This window comes from Ptychodera flava, chromosome 6 (assembly GCF_041260155.1).
Source record: "Ptychodera flava strain L36383 chromosome 6, AS_Pfla_20210202, whole genome shotgun sequence".
NCBI classification, from domain to species: domain Eukaryota; kingdom Metazoa; phylum Hemichordata; class Enteropneusta; family Ptychoderidae; genus Ptychodera; species Ptychodera flava.
The window spans coordinates 20,183,119-20,200,985 of NC_091933.1; the positions used below are offsets into that span (position 1 = coordinate 20,183,119).

General features: G+C 37.6%; 2 protein-coding genes across 2 annotated transcripts in view; both read left to right on the forward strand.

The window, feature by feature from the left end:
• Positions 1-1,323: 1,323 nt before the first annotated feature.
• Positions 1,324-5,451, forward strand: LOC139135083 (polynucleotide 5'-hydroxyl-kinase NOL9-like). The gene is made up of 5 exons (XM_070702313.1): positions 1,324-1,622; positions 3,574-3,805; positions 4,134-4,215; positions 4,316-4,446; positions 4,954-5,451. Exons 1-5 carry the CDS (start codon positions 1,339-1,341, stop codon positions 5,080-5,082), a joined length of 858 nt encoding a protein of 285 aa, XP_070558414.1. The 5' UTR covers positions 1,324-1,338; the 3' UTR covers positions 5,083-5,451.
• A 6,849-nt stretch (positions 5,452-12,300) lies between these two features.
• Positions 12,301-17,867, forward strand: part of LOC139135084 (mucin-22-like) — a 28,819-nt gene continuing 23,252 nt past the window's right edge. The window contains exon 1 of the mRNA XM_070702314.1: positions 12,301-12,910. Within this exon, the coding sequence (XP_070558415.1) occupies positions 12,853-12,910 (58 nt within the window). The 5' untranslated portion in view covers positions 12,301-12,852. The remainder of the gene's footprint in view (positions 12,911-17,867) is intronic.

The following is a 17,867-nucleotide window of genomic DNA, read 5'->3' on the forward strand; positions in this document are numbered from 1 at the left end:
TTCTTGAATGGACCAATTCAAACCAAATATGAGCACACTGTCCTTGATGTTATTTTTGGTTTGGCTTTAAAAGTGCAGAGACAGCGTTATTGATGCAATGATAAACAGAATTGAAATATATTCTATATCTCTTGTAGGTCCACCTTTCAGCCATGTAACTGAACCCCAAATGCAAGTCCGTTCCCTTTTATATATCTAACTCACTATTTGTTCGATTTTAAAAATCTTTTTGGACCATTTGAGAAATATGTATAATGGTATTTCAATTCCATTGTTTCTACGGTTCAAGAATGAGTTTCGTTGGTGACCTGAGTCCAAAAGATGACACCAAGCGATACGTTAAAACTTTCAAGTATGTTCATGGGTTCTATGAGAGAAACGTGAAACAACCATTGATAGTAAATATTATGGGATGGGTCAAAGGTAGACAGAAGCTCCACAAAGCTTTCATTCCATCAACATCTTTATAAAGAGGAAACAGTCAATCTGTCAGCTTGTATCAGCAGTTTTTCCTTTCAAACTTGTGCTCAATAAGCTCCAAACTTTACTAATGCCATCATCATATCTTAGTGTGTGCTGAAATTTTGTATTCCATTTACGTTAGAATACATCTTAGTGACAGATATTCATATATATATATATATATATATATATATATATATATATATATATATATATATATATATATATATACTGTATTGCTGTCTTCTGATACAGCTACGATGACCACTGATACGCTGTTTGAGGATATTAGTTGTATATATATATATATATATATATATATATATATATATATATATATATATATATATATATATATATATATATATATATATAAAATTTATACATTTAAAGCTTATTAAGTAAACTTTTTGGTGGCTTCTTTTTGTTGTATAGAAATCGAAAATAATTTAACGTCATAGATTTTATGTAGGGATTGTTGCCATTTTGAATTTCAAGTATCAAGGTTTCTCTAGTACCAAAGTTTGCATGGTGATCCTTGATTTTTATTTCTGATTTCAAAAGGAAATGGTTTGATTAAAGTTTCCTGGCGGAAAGTTTGAGAAAAAGTTTGTCTCAATTTCAATGTGCACATAATCTTAATCCAAAAAGTATATGAGTTGGTCTCCTACAAATCTTTGGTGTACATGAATGTGTGGTTGTAAATAACACATGGAAAATATTGTGGAAAGGTGGGGATATTCTGAAGGGTGGATATAATTGCAAACTTCGTAGTCTTGTGAGTGCATATTTCTCAAGTCCATCGGTGCCTTTCATTCAAACACAGAAACACACAGAATTTTATCACAACAATGCTGGTTTTCCTCCAATTTCAGCATGTGTGGTGCATGCACAGATTCTTCCAACTCGAGAAGTCATGAACATTTTAGTGTCTCCACTTTCTTATCAGGTACGGGCTTATGTTTGCTGTTGGACGTCATCAGACTTGTCAAACCGACTCAAATCGTCCAGTTTGAAACCAGATCACAAGCCAAGAATCTGCCGTTCCTGGACGAGGAATACCTCAGTGAGAATCCTGGATGGTGTCTACCAGTAGAATCTGCATCTGAAAACAAATCTCAATTGATGGTCATCAATGTCAGATCAGACCATAGTTTCTCGTAAGTGTGTGTTCCGACTTCCACCAAATACAATGGCAATTGCTGTGTTTTGGTTTTGTTGGTACAATCTGTGATTGCTCAGACTTATAGAGGTACCTTCTTCATCTTCAAACTGAAAAATGAATGTATGCATTCTAATGGAGTCATAACACTGGATATACAACATTTAATGATGTTGTATGTTGACATGCTCTTTTATGATGCCTTTAGGGCGTTATGCCTCAGAAATTAATGTGTTGATAGTGTATTTGTATATCATGAAGCTGATGATGAGATTCACACACAAAAATTTTGTAGCCCTAAAAAGGAAATAATGGTTGATAATTTAGGCTTGAAGTTACTTTTTTATCTTTTATTAAAATATATGCTTCAAAAATAAAACGTTTGCATTTACATCAAGCTCGTATTCAAATAGCAAGTTAAGAGGCATCATAGGTCAGTGGCTAGAGCAGTGGACTCACGATCACAGGATGGTGAGTTCGAGCCCCGGCATGGCCATGGTGTTGTGTCCTTGAGCAAGGCACTTTATTCCTCATTGCTCCTCCCCACCCAGGAGTGATGGGTACCTGGTAGGACAGTGGTTGTAATGTGTGTGTTTAGCTCTGCTGCGCTTATTGGCTGCACATGTGAGCTGTAGTTTGCTCCCCAGGGAGTTGAGTGGTATCATATTAGGTCCAGTGACCAGGGATAATAATAATTGTAAAGCGCCTTGAGCACATGTACTTGTGGATATGTGCGCTATATAAGAACCCAATATTATTATTATTATTATTATTATTATTATAATTACATTTATAATAGGACTGTATGGATTTCATTGGCTTGAAGTTACTTTGTAAGATTGACAGAATTATCCAATCATCCATACATGAAACGGTAGAAGATTAGACTGTAGTTACTTGAAATGATTCTGTGCAGCAGGTATCTTACCTCTCCCATATATTCATCACCAAAACAGTCTGAGAGTGACTTTTATTCATAAACTAAAACTGCCAGAGAGAGTTTTAAGATAGATCTCTGTTCTTGAACTAAAGGACAGTGTATACACTCTCTTTGTACTCTGAGTGACTGGAGTGATTTGATATTTTGTAGTAGTTCAGTCTCAGTGAGAGGGAAGTACCAGTCTCAATCTTAATGATTGTTTCCCCGAGATGTATAATACGCCTTAATGCTGGTGTTTAATCCCATTAAGGTAGAATGTGGCGTGGTGACAGGTCTTCGGCTCTCACACTTTTACAATTCTTTTCTGATCTCTCACTTGTAGTGGCTCATTTTAACACTCGTGGAGAATGAAAACTTACCACCATATCAGTTTTTCGAAAATCAAAATTTATTTTCCCCCATAGAGATAACACAGGGATGGTGACCATTTTAAATTTTAAATATCGGTAAATGTTGGGTATTTTGTTCCTCTAGTACCAAACTCTCCTGGGTGATCTCTGATTTTTAGTTTTTATTTTGTTAGAGAAATGTTTAGTTTCCCTGAGGAAAGTTTGAGCAAAAGTTTAAGTCTTTCACTTTCAAGTCGCATTGTTTACTGAATGTTATTCCTGCAACCTAACTGCAGTGCTACTTTCACATGCAATACAGTCACAGAACCTGTGGGCTAAATTTTTCAGAAATACCACGCACAGGTCGATATACCGGGTATGGGGTATTATATATTATGGCAAAAAAACTAGTGAGCTTTTTTAATACAAATCTGGAAAAAGTGTTGGATCACCTTAATGATCTTTAAGGTATGGTATATGGTAACACTCATCCTTCACACAAGTGTGGTCTACTACATGGAGTGATTTCTTTCAAATTGGTACAAGAATTACTCCCAATGTCATACATTGTGCATTTGTTTTGTGATACAATCCAATACGACCATAATTTCATCAATTGTTTCTAAATTCATATAACAAGTGGGGACTCTGTCATATACGATCACTTGTTTTCCACACAGAGGTAAATTTAGAGCTGCCAATCAGAGAGATATGATACTGTTAGCATACCCGAGCCAGCTTCAACCAGAGATCAGCCGTAATGTAATCAAGCCAATGCATCATTTGACTCCGTACGTGCTGCCATGGAATTCAGTGGCCGTCCATGCTGTACATTGCAAGGTGCCAGAGAGACAGATTATGTACGCCCTCAACGCGTCGATCGTGGCATTGTGTGTGGCCAGTAACTCTCAGGTAGGTGTGGGACTCGTTTATCCTGATTGACCAGGCAAAAAGTAAAAGACAAAATACTGGTAGTTTTTTCAGTACGGGTTGTGTAATTAGTTTAACATTCACATATCTTAGAAATTGAAACATTGACAATGTTGAAACAGTGCACTCATTAATATTTCCATCCATGTTTATAGCTACATTTCTATAATGCAGAGGTCTGAGATTGCCTATTTGCCTATTTGTTGAAAGAACTTCTAAAGTTGTGATCATGAAAATAGTGTTGTTTTTTTTGAGGATTTGACTTGTCAAATTTGCTTTTCATTTACAATCATTTTTTTTTCTCATTTAGATGGAGGAAGCACACACTTCCACAAATAAAGACTTCCCTGTGTTCTTCTCTGAGACTCCTGTCTGCCAGTGTTTGGGCTTCGGTAAGTGGCACTTCCTGACCTATGAAGTTGTACTGCCCTCATAGTTGATATTGCTTTTTACTTTGTTTTCACATCTCATGCTTCCAATTTTCCCCCACAGGTGTGATTAGAGGTATTGATATGAAGAAGCGATGTTTCTACATTTTGACACCGGTGTCATCAGTCAAGCTGCCAAAAGTGAACACACTTCTCAGAGGTGCCATGCCAATTCCTAACTACATACTACTCAAGGTAGGGCAGTTTGTCTGAGAGCTTTGATCAAGTGCAGAATCAGGTCTCTGTGTTTGCATGAGCTAACTTGGCAGTTTTAGAGGTGATTCAGTCAACATCAAAGTGATTAACAGTGATGTTGTTCAAGGAGAGTTAGATTGTTATCATGGATCAGAGGAACATTAAACACTGATGTGTCAATGTCAATTTCAATGCTGAAATAAAGATCATTTTATGGGACTTGCTTGGTTGTCCTCTTGTCATTTGCCAGTCAGTTTTGTTTAACATGCATCAAACGCTGGATTAAATACCATTAACACTGTGAAATTCACTTCACATACATCAGTTGGGGAGTCAGTCAGGGCATGGTAGTCACTCATCACTGGTTCCGACAGTTAAGTGATAAAAACAGCTATTAGAAAACAAAACAACAGTGACACACTGTAAATAGTGCTCCCCGTCAGTCCAGTCAGTCAGCATTGCAACTTTTGATGATCATAACAGGCAGGGTTTTTTTCCATTTTTCAGGGTGAAGTTGATGACCAGAAGCCGTATCTTACCTCAGAGTTCTCATACACTATCACTGGAGCTGGGGCTGTCAAGATTCGGAAGAATTTACTCAGGAAATGCATTAAACTGAAAGGGAACATAATGTAGAAATTGCCGTACACGGGGACAAATAGAACTGAAATACACTCTCACCCTTTCAGCACAAAATATTGGTTCAGTGTCATCGCTTTGTGTGGGTGGGTTTCACACGAAACAGCTGTGAAAGTGGCAGATGTGCAAAACAGGGCATGTAACTCTTGTATCAGTCATAAACAGAATCGTAACAGTTTAAAGATATCTTCTCTAACCCATTCAAAATCATGTCTCACAAATACTTCTCAGCTGTCATGTCAATGATGACAAAGTACACAAATAACTGTCTGTGTCTTTCAGCACACTGCTAATAATAAATTATTCTGTGAAAAGGTGACATGTAAGCTTCCAAGATGCTGAAAATAAAAAAGTTGTCCATATTTGTTCAAATCGTCTACTGTGATTGGCTGTATCAGCATCATTTTGTTTATTTCACTAGGATGTGAACTCTCCTTCGGAAGGGATGTCTGATTCCATTGGGGAAGTGAAAGTTATTTGTCCATGTTGAACATCACACTCTTCGGGGTTTTTTTACCATGGTGAATATCCTCCATAATATTTGAAATTTGGTGGGTGGATGTTTAAAATGTCACGATCTAGCAATAACTTTTGGATCAGCTGATCTGTGATTACATTCAACAATCCTGCCACAGAACGTAAAACTGTCAGGGTCGACACAGACCAGAGTCCCAGCATGTGAAATTTCACAGCTTGCCTAAATGCAAGAGTGACGGAGAGCGTGACTAGGATGTGTGTACGAACAATTAAAGATCACGTAAGGTCATTTCTCAGGTCAGCTACTGGTCAGGGAGGCAACGTGCCTGTCACAGAATAACAGAAGGGTTCAAGCGGCAAACTTTGCACCCTTCCACTGAAAGAAAGGTTATTTTAGGTCAAAGCAGTTCTGAAACCCATGTCATTGACACTTCTATGTTGCAACAGTCATGGTCCCTGGTTTTGATCAGGAAGGGAAATCTCCCTTAAAGACTTCAGTTTTCCCAGAAAGTTTTCATTCTCTGCCATCGAATTGTTATTGAAACTCAAACATTGGATTTCCTGTATAACAGAATAAATATAAATTTCTGTTTTTTATGAAAGTTCCAAAATTGTGATGACCTGTTTTTTCTAATTTGGTGGAGATGAATGATGAAACAGAATAAGTCAATGAACGTGGTATTTATAAGAAAAGCTGGTTTGTCTGTGTTCTGTGGCAGTTCCTGTTTTCTGGTCTCTGTCAAGTGTTGTTTCAATGAGCTGCCACAACAGGATCATCATCAGTCGGACTGAAAATATGGCAGTTTGTTCGATAATTATATAAATCTAGATGCTTTCTCACTTGTATAGGCCACTTCCAGTATTCCTTTGGTTGTCCCCATTCTCGAAGTATAAAGTCGCTGGGAAGCCAAGTGTTGTTACCCCTCCTGAAATAATGTCAAATGATGCAGAAAACTGTATTGTGAAATAGAAACTTTGCATTGTGAATATTTTACATTGTGAGGCAGAAAAATATTTCAACAATTTATGTTGTATCTTTCTATATTATATGTATTCAATTTGCACCAACGTGTCATCCTTGTTTTTGATAACTTCTGAACAGAAAAATGAATCTAAAACTTTGAAAAAAAAATAAGCAAAGATGGAATGTTAAATATTTCTGTTGAAAAGTTTTGTATTCACATATTGCCCTGTCCAACACCATGACAAGGGCGTCTGCTTCAGCAAAGACAGTTTGGACAAACACATATTTGTTCTCAATTCAAGTGTTTATCCCTTACTTCCATAGAAAACATCAGAAAAAAGATCTGTCAGGTCACACAACTCTACCAAGCATTCTTACAGCGTAAGACAGTGAGTGCTGTTTGCGAACCAAAAGAAAAAACATTGAACATATTTTGCCGATGTTTTGCTCAAAGCAAATTGCCCGTTACTTCATGATGTACAGATACATGAAATTCTTCCCATCCAAGTATGTGTGTGTCTGTCTGCTCATGTGAGGCATTTTCAGCTGTGATGTGAATCATCCAGTGTGTGGAGCTCTTCTTCAATGCCATGGTATTTTCTTCCAGCTGTTAGGTTTGAAATAAAACTAACTTGACTCCAAGCGCAGTTCTTTCTGCCTGTTTTATAGTGTTCATCATCTTTTTACAAACAAGCCAATTGCAAATAAAAAATGCATGTTCTTTTTCATCAATGGTAGGTTTGCTAGAAAAAGTAACCATATTTACCTAGTATAAGAATATAAAGATATTTAGATGAGCACAGCGTTATTGACTTTAATTACATAAATATGTGGTATAACCCTTCTCAAAACCATTTCTATGTCAGGGTTGATGATCAAACTTATAGCTGAAGAGATGAATCTCCAATGAACACATTTGTTGCATGGCTTTCAAACTTTTTACTAATCTTAGACGCACTTACAGTGGTAAGATATCTGTTTATTTTGGAAGTATTTTTAAAGGGAAATGGGTTTACACCATATGATTTGTCAGATAACAGTGAAATGTGACACGCCCTGTATAAGCAGGCACTTTAAACCTACAGTTTTTTGTTAAGACGGCATATGTCAGCCATCTTCACAGCCTGCAAACCAACAATAACTGATACATGGAAAGCACAGTTGTAAATCTAAAAACATAGTTTATGCGTACTGTCCAGAGATGCATTTCAGTTGACATTTTGATGAAATGATGGAATTTGTTATACATCTCTTTATTTTTATATTTGTGTTCTTCCAGCAAATAAATAACTATGAAACGGGTAATTTTAGTCCAGCTTTGAAGCAGATATATTTCTATTCTCTTTGGTGTAGAGCCCTCGGCTGTTTGAAAATGAAAACTGAAAAGTTATTATATAAATGTTCACATTCGGTCTGTAATTGTTTCATGTTTGTTTTGAATGTGCAAAGTGTATGATTATGGGTGTTGCCCACTGTGTTTTGACTCAAGGACCTTGCATGTGACAGCATCGTTTTTGTTGACAGTTTATTTTTCAATTCATTTAGTTTATTATTAACTTAACAGTAATTAACTTGACAGTAACTTTGGAAACTTTAAGAAGTGTCGGTATATTTCAAGTCCAAGAAGAGGAAACTATAATTGTATTTTTAAAATCAATAAACAATGGATAAAACATACTTATACTTCTGCGTGTGAGGCCCAATTTATGAAACGTACTTTGTGATTTCACAATCAATGCAATTATTATGCTTGGAGTCTGCGCAGTAGGCAGAAAACGATCGCTTTGACTGGTATCTTCCAGCACAGGAGGAACCGTGCCTCTAGTTTGGTTTTGCTGCTCTCATGTTACCTGTACACGCCTAAGAAAGGTTCGCAATATATGAACTTTCAGGACATCCATTTTTACGCACGAGGAAGGAGGTTATAAAGAGCTTGATAAATATGATGTTGTCAAAGTAAAGTTTTCGAAACAGACGAGACTGAAAGTGCAAATTATAACTACTCACATCCACATGACCCAAGCATTTCGTCCAGAAAACAACATCGAAGGAAATAACTTTGACTCGTGATAGGTCCGTTGTGATTCAGAGACAAGTGACTTGATAAGAATATCACTCCAAATATGAAGATGATGAAACGGAATTTTCAAATGGCTGCCAGAGTAGAATAACAGTGACTGTTACATCGATTTAGATAAGCAAGCCACGGTCACTCCACAACGACCTTGCCTAGACTCTATACGTCGCTTACGGTCTCCGTGCCTCCGACCCCGACTCCGAGTGGGGTTGGAGGCAAGGAGGCCGTAAGCGACGCACAGGGTCTAGGCAAACAAAGACCGTGAGTAAAGCTTATGGATGAAGCTCTGCTCAACCGCGATTTTTGCTCAAGGGCCAGTAGCTTTTGATGATGTTTTCAGTAGTTTTATTTTCAACGTCAGCTACAGTTTCTTGTTCTACAGTCCTTAAAGCATGTTGAAACACCAAATATTACATTTATCTTGTCAACACAGCGTCTATATGTGTGAAATGGCTACATAGACGATCTGCCGAAATGTAAGGTTATTGTTTATAGTCAACACCGGAATTCACTTGTATAACATGTACAGGCTCAGTTGCCGTGTTTCTCATGAAGATGCTTTGGAGTAGAACAGGAAACTGCGGTTGAGATTACAAACAAAATCAGCATAAAGAATATCGAAAGTTCATAACAAAAGCTACTGGCCCTCTAATGACGTCTGATACACGAAGATGTTTGAAGACGTGCGCTGAGAGGTTTTCAAATGACGATATAAAGTCAAGTTCAGAGTCTGTTTGCCCGAGTTATTCTGGCAGGATGCTCTTTCACCATCCGTCCTCCAGATCGAGCTCCATGTGGTTTGTCCTCGTGATACGATACGATCATCTGTTGCAAGAGTTCATGGTTACGTCGACCGTGATGAAAATTATTTCGGTCTTCAGATTTCCTTGTTTGGAAACATTGATTTCATATGGGGACATTGTAGGTTGTTGTCAAAATAAAAAAAATGAAATTCCTTTCGTTCAAGATTTGTATCGCTCGAGACTTTCGGTCAACGCAAAATGGTGAAGTCCGAGTTTACTCTTAGGGACAGTAAAGAAGTGTAGATGGTTACAATACAATATGGCAAGGAAAACCCATTGCGTGTGACGTCAAACACCCTTGTCCCACATCAATAAATTGATCGAAAAAGTTGTTGAAAGTTTTGACTGCAGAATTTTTTTTTTTGAGAAAAAAAAATTGTTAACAAAATCTGAACAGTGATTTCACACCCAACTAAGCCGCATGCGCACAGCTCGTGGGATTATCGAAATTTAGGGGAACATCCCATCCCGCCATATACCGCATTGAGTCTTGGGCGCTTTATCACCCAATGGGGCCTTTTGACCAAAGTACGCAGGACTGGAAGAAATGGTGTTGTTCAGGACTTTACTTTAATTGCCATGGTTGGTTGATTGGTCTTTTCCTCGTCGTGTATTTATAATCTGTATAATATATCGAATTCTCAGCCTCGATGAAGACTTTGTACCACAGTCACTTGTGATCGGTCTATTCCGTTGGGCGTCTATGCCCCAATAGACTTGTGTACATATGCCTGAGAAATGTACACACGTCTATGGGGGCATAGACGCCGAGCGGAATAGACCGATCACAAGTGACTGTGCTGTGTATGAATGGTTTTGGAATATTCTAGTGTGATAGTAATCAATGCTTCCTTTCGGCTGAGAGAGAGAGAGAGAGAGAGAGAGAGAGAGAGAGAGAGAGAGAGAGAGAGGGGGGGGGAGAGAGAGAGAGAGAGAGAGAGACACAATGTCGTGTTGTCAGCTGTTTTTAAACTTCAAGACAAATATAAGAACAAACGCATCTTACTTTATAGGATTACATTGGTGACCCGCAGTGACCTTGGGTCTTGGTGCATTTTGATTTTTTTCTTCTGAATAATTGGATCAGTGACATGCATCGGGCTCCAATATCTAGTTCAAGTTCGCCGTTGTCATGAGCACACACACGCAATCCACCGCAATCGGCGCGAATGCCAGGTTCACGAAGGTCACATTTGATGTCAAGAATGTAGGTCGTGACCCTCTACGCTATGCTGAGAGTACGAGAGAAGAAACACATGTACGTTTGTGAGTGTTCCGTGTAGTTGAGCTGTAAATCAACGTGAATACTGATTGTGATAGCTTACCGATTACGGTGGGTACTGCATGTGCGGTACAACTACCTGGCCGGTATTTGCATCAACGATAATGGCTTACCATGTCATACTCATATTACGACAAACACAAATCCTACTTTGCTGTCTGATGATGACTCGGGTATCTAGACTTTAAGGATACAAGGAACAAAAATGGTCACTTTACAGTTAAAACATAAAAATTAAAACACTATTTTTTTAGAATGTGTGGTATAGTTATTAAGAACACGATTGGAACTAATTTGGGATAATTGGATGGTGAAGTAATGTCTGTTCAATCTACAAATTTAACCTTATCTGCTTTTCTTTTCAAGTTACACACTTCTTTTTATGAGTAATGTGTAATATTGCAATATTAGGCATTAAGCTACATGGCACCTAGCATTTTTGAGAAATTTGAAAAATATGAAGATCCAATTATCCCAAATTAGTTCCAATCGTGTTTAAGATATATATAGTTAATGATATATATATATATATATATATATATATATATATATATATATATATATATATTTATATATATATACATATATATATATATATATATTTATGTCGGTCTGTCTGTCTGTTTGTCTGTCTGTCTGTCTGTCTGTCTGTCTGTCTGTGTCTGTATGTATGTATGTATGTATGTATGTATGTCTGTATGTCTGTCTGTCTGTATGTATGTATGTATGTATGTATAGGATGAGAATCGTTTTCAGTTGAATAGGAGTGCAGCGGAGCGTTTTTGGGACTGCCGCGCCCTGGATAAATTTAGCGTTAATAGTTCCGTGATTTGTCTCCGACTTAAACAGATAAAGTCGGCTATTTTTCATGAATTTTGTTTGATACGAGATATTACTTATATTGTCTGACATGTTGAAAGATACTGAATGGGAGACCATGCATATATTCGACCCCGGTTTTAGACACGATACATGAAATCATCGCGAAAATGAATTGATGGTCATGACCATTAATTCATTTTCGCCATGGTTTCATTTAATTTGTTAAAACCGGGGTTGAATATATGCATGGTCACCCATTCATTCAGTATCTTTCAACATGTCAAACAATATAAGTAATATCTCGTATCAAACAAAATTCATGAAAAATGGCCGACTTTGTCCCTTTAATTCTTTGCACATCAACAGCATCGTCCGGAGTATGAATTGGTGTTAAAATACTGAAAGAAATATAAAGGAGAATCATTTTTATTGGTGAACTCGATACTCTGTAGACTTCACCTGTTGAATTTCAAACATTTTAATAGGGGCGTGGCAAGGAGTTTTCGGACTGCCGCACTCAGGATAAATTTAGATTTACTAGTTCCGTGAGCTGTCTCCGGCTTTATTATTTTCAAATCAATAGCATCATTCGGGGTATGAAGTGATGGTAAAATGTTGAAAGAAATTTTGTGTTTTGGTTCATTCGTACATACACGGTCGAGTGAAAACGTCAGCTCACTGCACTGCACTGGCTGGCTCCAACAGATATCGAAAGAGCGCCACACGCGTTGAGAGGTGTCAAACTGCACTGGCCCACATCCACAAATATTCGTGAAATTTGGTAAAAGTCAAACAAATAAAGAAGCAGACGAAGCGAAATAGCAACGCCCGTCAAGTTTTTTGTTTCATGGAAAACAACTCAATTATATTCCAGGATGTTGTTTGTAACTCCATCTTGGCACGATCACCAGAAAGTAAACAAATGATGGCCGACCAGCGAGGGGTAATCTAACTCCCCTGTGACGTTCAAATGACCAGCTGATGAGGACGCAGTTCAGCGCGTTCAGCTTCATTTCGGGCGTGGACCTTCTCGCAGTTCACAGCTGAACGGTGGTGTGGGAGGTTGTACTTTCCAGGGCGGTGCCGAATTTTACGAAGAGTTCCTTCAGAAAGAGGCCCCGAAGACATCGCTCTGACAATTGATCGGTAATTTCTCTGAAGAAAAAAGCGCGCAAACCATCACACATCATTTCTTCAGCAAAATTGAAAGTGTACAGTAGCGGATGTCGTTTGCTGCCACCAGATAGCGTGCCCAGCCAATCCACGGAGGAGAACATTGTGGAAGTTCTTTCACAATTCACTTTTTTAGAGTTGAACATTTTTTACTGAAGCTGACGACAAAATGAAGACTTTGCGAATTTTCCATTTTGTTGCAGGAATGCTACTTTGGGTAGTTACAGGTAAGATATGAGATGTACATGGAAGCATCTTTTCAAAATATGTTATATTCTGCTCAGCTGATATTCCAGTGAACGACAGGGGAGCTTATATCGGGCACATTTTGGGAGCCATATTGGATTAAAACGCCACTTCGCCGCGCCGCGCCGCAATGTATGCAATTCCAAATTTCCTCTGCTATTATCATTGATCCGAATAATAGAGCAACACTCTCTAAATGGACAATATATTTGGCGCGAAGATTAGAAAACTCTGCGCGAAAAATGTGTAGAAAGAGAGTGCATGTGTAAATGGACACTTGACTTGGTACAAAAAATACTTTGAACGATGATGAATCCATTTGAAGTAGCTCGTGTTAGCAAGACGATAGTACGTATCTACTTTCCGTTTGTTCGTTTTATCATAAAACCATCAAATGTACCCTGGGGTAGTTTTACATTTTCATAGAAAGATCAACACTTACATTTGTATTTATATTTTCGTCAATTATTATTATTATTATTACCATCGTCGTCGTCGTAGATGTTCGTCACTTTGCAAGTTTTCAGTGTCCAACTTCTAAAGTTCCGAAAATGTAATTTTGCTGCTGGTCGTATGCTATACACAACAGTGGCGCGACATATTTTAATGAAATTTCTCCCTGCGAACTTCTATACGTACCTGTCGTCGAAAAGTGAAACTGATTGCGAAACCGTCATACTTCAGTCAAGTCATTCCAGAATTTGAAACAAAAAATGGCAGGCAGGTAACTTTATCAACAGTAGACTGGCAACTACTGTGAAACGACGCCCGGCCTCATTATCTAGAGTGTAAACTACATAAGGGCTAAACTATTTGATGTCAGCGGAGGGGAGTTGGAGGAAATGGGTCTAAAATCATTTTTTTTAACATTTACAAAAGCACATTTTTCTCATGGATGTTACTTTAAGGCAGTAGGGCTTTTTGCAATATGATATTATTAATATGCAGTAGTAAATATCGACTAAAACACCCCATCTACTTGTATATAACAATGAAACATATTAAGCTGCAATTATAGTCATGGATACTTGCAACACCGACAAAATTTGTCCCCATGCATTTCAAACAGCAGTGTCCGATGTTGCATGTGTGCTGCTATATCTAGTAACAAACCTGCAAATAGTGCTATTTTTGGGATCTCCAGGTCAGTGCAAAGCACAAGCAAAAGATTCAAATAGACACTCACAATTGAGCTTCTGAAAATTTGCACATAAATTTAACTGAATATATACAATTTACAACTTTCAGTGATGTATTTAGAAGTACTGGCAGTCAACACTACTGTTTCACATAAAAGAAGTTACAGAATAATCCATAAGGAAGTAATCTGTCTTCAATCCGCAGCCTTCTCTGGTGCTCTTTCTGTGCAATTGTTAAAAATCCAGTCATCACATACTATTGGTCTGGTCTGTTAAATTATAAAACAATTCCTGAATGTGGATAGCTTATCAGCTTTCTCTAAAAGCAAATTATTTAAGTTTCAACGGGAGACAAAGTATTTGTCAATTGGAAACAGTGCACTTAGACTGTAAACACTCAATTTCAACATGAACTCGTGAGAACCAGGGATTGAGAACCTGCTAAACTAATGGAAGAGACTACCTATTTGAAGCCAATATTTGCCAGTCAAAGTTGGTGAAATCCATCACCCCTTTTTTTTTGTACACTCCCTAGATGTTACAATACAAGGAAACTTGTTTCCTTCAGACAAATATTTTTTAAATTTCAGCAACAATTTTTTTCACAAATCGTCCAGTCTCCCCATTAAGATATAAAATGAACGTCCCTAGAGGTTTAATGGGTGAGACTTCCAGAAGTGTGGTGACAATCATCATAGTAGGGGAAATCAAAAATTGTGAACAAAGTTAGATTTTAAGAGCAACCAAAATGACTTCTAAAGTGCTAGAGTTTAGGTGAAGGCCTGTGAAGAGTTTTTATTACTTGTTTAAGATGTGTTACGTAGTTGCACTTGCTGTGTATGTGTTTCTCTGACGTAGATAATAGTTCTCAGTTACAATGACTCACTGAACTTGATCATGACACACAACATGATGTATGACATACACAGTAAATGATATGGCATGTAGGCGACATTCTTGACATTGAACTTAAACTAACCTGCCTACCGTCATGGTGTCCCTGACACTTTAGCTATATAGTTGTGTCCCTGTCCGGGATTGGAATGTGTACAGTGACTACGGTTACGAGCACGTCAGCTGTCGCATGGCATTGGCCTTTGTTTTGTTAACTTTCACCCTCAAAGCATGGCTGGAAGGATGGCCATGCTACAGTGCCTGTGTGGTTGAAGAAACAAGGCCCAAACAAGGTGGATTAAAGGCAGGGTTGGTATTAATACTATTATGTTCAAATTATTGCGGCTGGGAATTTAACTGTAGACTTGAGTTCAAAAATAATTTTGAAGATTGTTGCAAAGTTGCAAGGTTCTCAAGTAATGTAATAAGGGAAGTCTTTTTGATAACATTTTTGTCGAAGAATTTTACCATTGGGAATCTTGGTAACTATGACAAGATAATTTTCATGATTTTAGTGTACATTGTAAATCAGCAAGCTTGACTCCTGCCTGGTGTTGTCATCACGGGCTGACATTTGATATGTGATCTCAGTTGTCAGATTAAATAACTTTAGTCATATTTTTCTCTCTGAAGCACTCTACAGGGATGTTCAACAAAATCAATCCTCTTTATTCAGCTTCATTTGATGGTCAAAGTGTATAAAGTTTAATATGGCATTATCAGTATGTAAAATAGGTCTTTACTTCTCGGTTTGTAACGCACTTTTCCACATCTTTTGTCGTTTTCCCAACACCTACTGGCAACAAAAATTAACATAGTGCAGGGAAACATATGATTACAAGTATATTGTGAGCAGTGAACTCTAAATGAAACCCACGACAAATGGATAGAGTACAGGCAATATGTTAAGAGACTACCCAACAGCTGGATCTTAGAAATTTAGATGATTCTTGATGACCTGGAGTTCTGTACCATAAATCATCTAGAGGAAACCTCCTCTCTTGCTGTCCAAACTCCTGACCTATGACAAACAAACTTTGAGCAACAGCAAAGGCATTGATGTATAAGAAACAGCGGGAATTCCTGGCCATGCAAAATAAGTAATGTGACGTAGTTTACAAATGTTACTGAAGCCATTCCAATTGTAAACTATGTCCACATTAATAGCACCAGTGTCTAAATTTGCCTTCAAGACAGAAGGAAAACTAGACATGGAAATATTTGTCTGCATTCTAAATATAAGTGCAAATCCAATTTTTGTCTGCATTCTTACAAGCAATGGAAACTAATACATTATGCCTTAATTCTCCCCATAGTTAGTAATAGTAACCTTGACTCGTCCTGAGCCACATCACAAACTTTAAAAACTAGCTGTTTAGTCACAAAGAATGTACATTTGCTATCATTCCATCTGGCTGGGTGTGACTGCTTTCTGTCTGTAGTTATATACCTAGAGGTACTTTAACATACTGATGCATTCTATCAGAATCTCTATCGATGATAAATTTAACTTATTGTCTTTACCGCCCAGAGCACCGTCAATAATTAAAGTATTGATTCAAAGCCAAGTCTTCAATCACTTGCATTTCAATATCTAAGCAGTTGGTTTCCTTTCTTCTTGGACTTAAATTTTCTCAAATTCACTTCATTGCTGTCTTAAGTCTTTGATGTTTATCCACTTCCATACACAATGCTTTGTGCCAGGTCAGAGGTTATCATTTGAGAGATGGCTCCACCCAAGTATGCTCCACTTGCAATTCTTGATGGCCTATATAGTATTCAACCAACGCTTCTTTCCAAGACTTACTTGCTTTTTTTTGAAAATTATGAAAATTACTAGACCTGTACGTTACATCAGTCACTCTTGTTTAAGTAAAGACTGGCTCACTTGAGAGTTTAGTCTCCATGGGAAGCCAAACTTTAAAGAGTACAGAGAAAAGCTGATTAGTAACAAAGGTGTATTCTCAGGATGATGACAACTATACCACATGTATACTCAATCACCCATATACTTACTTTCATGCATGCCATATAACTCTTTCCTTCATCACCTAAGACTGACTTACCATTTTTATAAATTTAGCATTGACTCACATGATTATCTCGTGTCTGGTAGACTTGATGAAACCAGAGATACCAAATGCTCTGACCAGGGGAATCAGTGCGTGAAGGTGGGCAGACACATAGGAATTCAACTCATTCAGTTTAATTATTAATCTTTTACTCTTTTTACTCAAATGTTGTACTGACATCCATGGATGCAAATTTTCAAATGCCAGCAGAATGCTGGGTTGTATTCTCCTTGTCCTGTAGTAATCAGTGCTTGTCTAAGGGTGCCCTTCATAGTGAATAAATTCAAAGATAACCCTATCATAACATTGTTTTGTACTACTGTCAGCATGGTATGGGTCCAGCACTCTTCAGCTTTGTCAATTTTATAGTGCACTCAATATTTGGTTTTGTATTATTTGTAATTCTGACTTATTGTATTGGTGATTCCTTAACCATTGGACAAGGGTAGAATATGTTGCTTTCTTGTTTGGAAAAGTTGTGAAGAACATTATATTTTGTACTTCACAGTCTGTATTAGTAGGGGCATTAATTAGGGTGGAATGCCATATAAAACTATCATTCATGGTTGTCGGGTAGAGTAAATTCTGTGAAGGGCATGTTAAACTGCTGACAAAGAAAACAAACAGATCTGATAGCTATAATGATGATTACATTGCCAGACAGTGTGGTTTTGGACATGGAACAGGCCTCCTGTTGAGATTCATTCATTTCTTAGGTTACAAAATCCTGACATACTTGTCATTGACCTTGTTGGGAGGCAAGCCCTTCACCTTGTATTGATCCAGTGGTCAGCTTCAGTTGGTATGTGTGAGTTCAAAGATACTAAACCAGT

Coding starts and splice junctions, on each gene's coding strand:
- LOC139135083 (XM_070702313.1), top strand. CDS start 1,339: ATGTGTGGTGCATGCACAGATTCTTCCAACTCGAGAAGTCATGAACAT. Junction 3,806..4,133: donor GTGTGGCCAGTAACTCTCAG/GTAGGTGTGGGA, acceptor TTTCTCATTTAG/ATGGAGGAAGCACACACTTC. Junction 4,447..4,953: donor CTAACTACATACTACTCAAG/GTAGGGCAGTTT, acceptor TCCATTTTTCAG/GGTGAAGTTGATGACCAGAA.